The 6,000-nt window shown below is 41.8% G+C and overlaps 1 protein-coding gene across 1 annotated transcript in view; it reads right to left on the bottom strand.

Moving 5' to 3' along the window:
* Positions 1–6,000, bottom strand: part of LOC119163905 (uncharacterized) — a 40,398-nt gene that overhangs the window by 8,064 nt on the left and 26,334 nt on the right. Inside the window, exon 4 of the mRNA XM_037415976.2 lies at positions 4,103–4,176. Coding sequence (XP_037271873.2) covers positions 4,103–4,176 — 74 coding nt within the window. The remainder of the gene's footprint in view (positions 1–4,102; positions 4,177–6,000) is intronic.

Genomic DNA, 6,000 nt, shown 5'->3' with positions numbered 1-6,000 from the left:
TTTTTACGCTTGCTACTTACTTGATTTTAACGGTTTTGCCTACAGTTAAATATGTCATTCTTGAAGTTGTGCTTCTATGTAGGCTACCTATTGCGATCGCCTAAACGTTGATAGCCATTTTGTTATTCTTAGCGTAATGCTGGCAGTGAAATGAAATTTGTGGTGAGAAACAGCCAAAGTTTTGCCTCATATACCAAGGCGCAATGGCAAATAAGTCATATGTTACCGCATATCGTATTGCTTTTGTAAGTTTTGTTCTGTGTCTTTGTACTGAATTTTTTACTGTTAACTTAGGCATTCACTATTTATTTTATACTTTCATTTTTAATGGTTACTGAGGTGTTCTTATAGATGAAGGGATAATATGTTAAAAATAAGAAGCATTGATGTATTCAAGTGCTTCTAAACATTCATGTAGGTCTAGGGCTCCTCTGCAGCCTGCCTCCTTTTTTGTACACCTGATGAGAATGCCTTCAATTCTGTCTGTCTATATTCTATTCTGCCAGTCCATCCGCCCATGCGTGCATCTACTGAACACTCCAAGTACTGCCACCTCGCATACCCTTGTACACCTGATGAGAATGTCATTTCAATTATTTTCCTTTAAATTCAGAGGCGACAAGTTATCATATTCCTTAGTGCATTGACTCGTGGTACATTTTATTACTTGTTCGGTGACAAGATGATTGTGCTTTTTTTTCGGTTTCTTTGACAATGTACACTTTACGTCCGTGTTGGCTGGTTCCTTGAACATGCCTCTTTTTTAGTAAATTCGTTCCATAGGCGTAATACTTCATTGCAAGCTCTGCCTTTTTGTGATACACATTAAATGCTAATGAAAATGAAAAGCAATGAAGAGATGGAATGCATAGAGCCCAGAATTTTTTCGTTCGTAGAGTATGAATTTGGGCGCATAAAATTCTGCAGAATGGATTCATTGCCCCCTTTAAGAGACAAGCCTCTTTGACGAATCTTTGGCTCCCGCAATCATCGTTCTTGCACGAGCTTTCATAACGAAGGTCGCACCGGTAACTTTGAAAATTAGACCTGTATAGATTGCTATTAAGATTTACTGATGTTTTCGTTTGATGACGACAAAAAATAGCACTGCAAGAACGGGGACACAAGCAGGCCCACAACACAGGCTCTACTGTGTCATGCCCTGTGTTCTAGTTCACTCGTTCATTCAAAGCCACTTTTTGTCGTCATTCCGTACCACCAAGACGAAATTTCACTGCGGTGGTTACTCTCCTTCTACGCTCAATTGTTTTCATAAAGTTAATTTCTAGGTCTTTATGATTAATGCACCGCTAAGTTCGAAGAAAGTTGCAATTGTTTTACTTGTACACGACCACTTCGTTTGATATATGGATTAACATATATTTTCGTTATTAACAGTACTAAACATAGTGGAATAAGCGTAATGAATGAAACTGAAAGAACTGTTCAACTTGAAGCTACTAACACCGTAAGAACTAAGACAATAACATACTTCAAAGAGCGGGTTCACTATTGAAGCATCGAAGTTACTTTTATAAGTTAGTAATAATGTTTATTGCCTCTTTTTCAGTAGGAAATGGGAGAGTTTTCGCCGGGTAACTACTCATTGCATGAACCGCCTACACCAGTTTGCTATACAGCCCATTTCGCCTACCATCTATGGCAGGTTCCAGCACAAGAGCTCTCCTCCATTCTCTTTTCTCTATCTTCTGCACTTGGTAATAATGTTACGAATACCATTTATTTATGCATCATACCTTTAGCATGGTATAAAAATACACTAAGTTCTCACTAAAACACATGTTTTTCTTTCTCCGAGACTGATAGCCAACGTCAGGCGTTAGCAGGTCGTAGTAGAATATGACTTGCAGAAATTATTAGAGCTGAACTAGCATGACTAATGTTTTTAGATGGTCCTGTAAATACCTTTTAATGATGAAGTTTTTTTATTTGAGTGCAGACCACGGACAAATATTACATAATAAAGAGTTTGACCCTGACTATGAGGGCACTGAAAAAAAAAACGTTTTCGGTCTCCAACCTTTCTTGCAGCGAATGGTTGTATAAACTCTGAAATCCCCTAAAATGTATTTCTGGGCATGAGTGCACTCTGTGTGATGAACAACGGAGAGCCCCAGGACATCTGTCGAACGTGGAAGCGTCGCGATGGTGCAGAGGAGAGTAGAATCTCCCGAGTGTACGCGCACTAGCCACATAGACGCAAGAGACTGTTCAGAGAAAGGCTAGCGACACGTGACACGAGCCGAGAAAAAAAAATCCCAGCATATCCACGGAGTGAATAAGGATGAGTGGGGCGAAGCGTTCGTCAGCCCGTCCGCGCTACCATCCGTTTGTTCGTTCTTGCTTCCGTCCATCTGTGCCACCATTCGTGCATCCGTCCATGCGTCCGTCCGTCTGTCTATGCGTCCGTCCGCGCGTCCGTTCATACATCTCTCTGTGCGTTCTTGCCTCCATTCGTCCGTACGTCCACGCGTCTGTCCATCTGTCCGTCCATCTTCTATTCTGTCTGTCCATCCGCCCGTGCGCGCATCTAGTGAACACTCAAAGTACTGCCACCTCGCATCGCCTGTGGCACATACCCGCTCTGCACGTCCATTCATCCGTCCCTACCTCTGCTTGTCTGTCCATTCGTCCATGCGTCCCTCCGTGCGTCCGTCTAGTGAACATTCCAAGTACCGCCATCTCCCATCTCGTATCCCCTGGGGCACATATCCGCTCTGGAGCGGGAATGTGCCACCGATGAATACGTACTACAACAATGGAGAAAGGACAGAACCACCCGCTAGGAAGCTTTGCCCCGAAAAATTCTGGAGGATGACCTGGCATTCCATGTTGGGACACTGAGCTGCGAAGACGTGAGATATGAGTGTCGCTACGGCTAAGGGAGCAGCATGAATGCCGGGTTCTGAAGGGTGTCGGCGCCGAGAACCCGGGAAGTGGCCGACGTCCTCGTAGATGGCCCCGAGTGTGGCTGCCCGGACTTGCCGCACTCTGCCCAGCAGTTCCTGGCAGACTTGCGACTTCTCCCCATCGCTCTAGGTAGGGAGAAGCACACACAAGTCAGCAAAGTGCGCATGAATGAAGCCATGGATGAGTCAGGTTTGACCAAGCAGGCCGAAGATGACGTATGAGACCGGGACACAAGCAATGCAGACGAGTAGATCGTCAAGCGGACGCGTGCCGACGACGATGACGGTGAGGTGGTACAGCTTCGTCGTAACTCCGAGGAGGGGGGGGGTCTTGTTTAAAGTAAAGGATAATCTATTTTTGCGAGAGCGCAAAAGTGTAGCCATCGAGACGCCTTCTTAGCTAGGGGAACTTTAAGGTTTAACATTGAACTTGACTTCAATCACTGTTAGTTACGGTATTGCGCCGATCATTGCGCATGTACTTGTTTCTGTTTGGGAGTGAATTCTGTATGTCAGATTACTGTTTTCCATTTTGTTAGATGTCAAAAATGTGTCTTTCTTGCTTCAAGCCCATCTCCCCATCGCCTCTTTCTAAATCCAACCCTTCGCAGGCGTTCCCGAGATAAAACAGTTTCTCCTCCTACTCTATCCTCGTGTCACTACATAGTACGTGCTCTTCCCCAAGTGTTCGTGCAGGATGTCATGACGTTTGCATGACCACATCGCAATGCAGCACTATTGTTGACGCTCAGGCAATCATTTTAAATGCTTTAGTGAGGAACAAACACCCGTTTTGAAAGTTTCGTTACCTCTCGTCATCATGTGCTGCTAGACTGCATCGTCACGTTCGCATATTGGTTCTGTAGTATGACGTCAAGCTAGTGTCAATATGATTAAGTATGATTTTGCAATATTTATTTATGAACTACAAGACGACATCTTATCCACATTTCTGAAGCTTCATTTTGGTCAGAGCCATTTCTGTATACAAGCTGGTTTTATGGTCGAATAAAGCCATCTTCAAAAAAAAAAACGTGTCAGTTTACTTTCAAGACAGACGCATGAATTCTTCCTCCGGTCTAGAACTCGAGTTATCGAAGGAGGCGCGTAGTCGAGAAGCATTACCAACTGAATGTGTCACATCAGAAACTTAGTAAACTCTTATAGCTTACTTATGTCGGCCACTGTAAAAGCTTGCGCCGGCCCACGTTTTCCTGCTGCTTTGTAAAGCATTTCATTCATCGTCCTGTATAAGAAGAAGAAAAACAAAAACAAAACAGATATATATTTTATATTGCAGGTAACTTATTTTTCCTCCGTTTCCTTTAGGAAAATAACAAAAACAAGGATAATATTGGTATTCATAAGTACCAATGTGAAAGGCAATGTGTGTATTAGTACGCAATCATTACTTAATTTCCCAGAGTAAGATTGCATCTCGTCGCCAAAAAACTTCTACCTCTCTTTCTCGTTGCAGAAAAGCGGAAGATACGCGATCATGAGACGCACGCCGAAAAATATGTTTGATGGGAGTGATATTTGGCCGTGGACATGCGTACCTCAAGACTGTTCATGCATGCTGAGACTTCAAGAGATATGCGCTAGTCATCTGTTTTATATATATATATATATATATATATATATATATATATATATATATATATATATATATATATATATATATATATATATATATATATATATGTATGTATATATATATATATATATATATATATATATATGTATATATATATATATATATATATATATATATATATATATATATGCTGACCCGCAGGGCGCGGGTTCGAATCCCAGCTGCGGCGGCTGCATTTCCGATGGAGGCGGAAATGTTGTAGGCCCGTGTGCTCAGATTTGGGTGCACGTTAAAGAACCCCAGGTGGTCTAAATTTCCGGAGCCCTCCACTACGGCGTCTCTCATAATCATATAGTGGTTTTGGGACGTTAAACCCCACATATCAATCAATTATATATATATATATATATATATATAGAACGCGACATTGCGGAGGGACTTACTTTGACACAGTGCACATTTCTTAAATGTAGAAAAAAACTGCAATCATAGAAAGCGCTACGCAGTAATTATGCAGATAGCATTGTGAACGTAAGAAGGTGATGCCACTGTTATCACAACTGGCTAAATTTATTCTTTCGTGTAGCTGCTGGTAGCAGAAATAAGCCAAGCCACATTTATTTGACAATAATTCCTGTAGGCTCATGTAATCAGATTTGGATGCCGTTAAAAACCTCAGGGGGTCAGAATTTCCAAAGTCTTCCGCTGCGGCGTCTCTCGTATTGATATGGTGGTTTTGGGACGGTAAATCCCACATGAAAATCAATTTGGTAAAAAATGAGACTTGCATTTCCATATATAGCTAGCTCCACAAGATTAGTGTTGCTAATAAAACGAGCACCGGGTGCCATGGAACTGTGTTCGAAATCGCCTCTCGTGCTTGAAAGACACGAGTCACTCTATTTAGTTCGCCCTGGGCAGTTTTCAAAACATCAAGATTGCTGGTCGTCTTTTAACCTTTAGCTCTGCTGTGATTCTGAGGTTCCTAATGTAGTCATGATGACGTATCAGCTTTCACCATTCGGAAATAACTAAGTCATTTAATAACAAAAAACAAGCTGAAATAATCACACAGTAAATACCAAATTTATTATGTTCAGATCTATAAACAGGCGGGTCAACGATAATATAGTCATTTTGTTCAGCGATCATCGTTTAGAACAACTCAGTATGTACACAAAAACTCCTCGGAGTCTGGTTTCACAAGCAGCTGTCATGTACGCCTCACGTTAATTGTCTCTAACAGATATAGCTCGTTCGGTAGAGTGCTTGAGTAAAATCGCTTTCCTCCTTCCCTCATGGTCATTGAAATCTCTTTATTATAGCTTGTTCTACTGAAACGTTTATATGAAATGTTGGTATGGGGCAGTATAAGCAATTATGATGCACTATTAACTTTTACAGAGGCACGTGCTTCGTATCAAAGAAAAGTATAAAGGTCATCCCCGGGACCTAGACACTGAACCGCTTTTC

This window comes from Rhipicephalus microplus, chromosome 8 (genome assembly GCF_043290135.1).
Source record: "Rhipicephalus microplus isolate Deutch F79 chromosome 8, USDA_Rmic, whole genome shotgun sequence".
Classification (NCBI taxonomy): domain Eukaryota; kingdom Metazoa; phylum Arthropoda; class Arachnida; order Ixodida; family Ixodidae; genus Rhipicephalus; species Rhipicephalus microplus.
The sequence above is the reverse complement of the archived record's forward strand: the minus strand, read 5'-3'. Positions and strand labels throughout refer to the sequence as shown.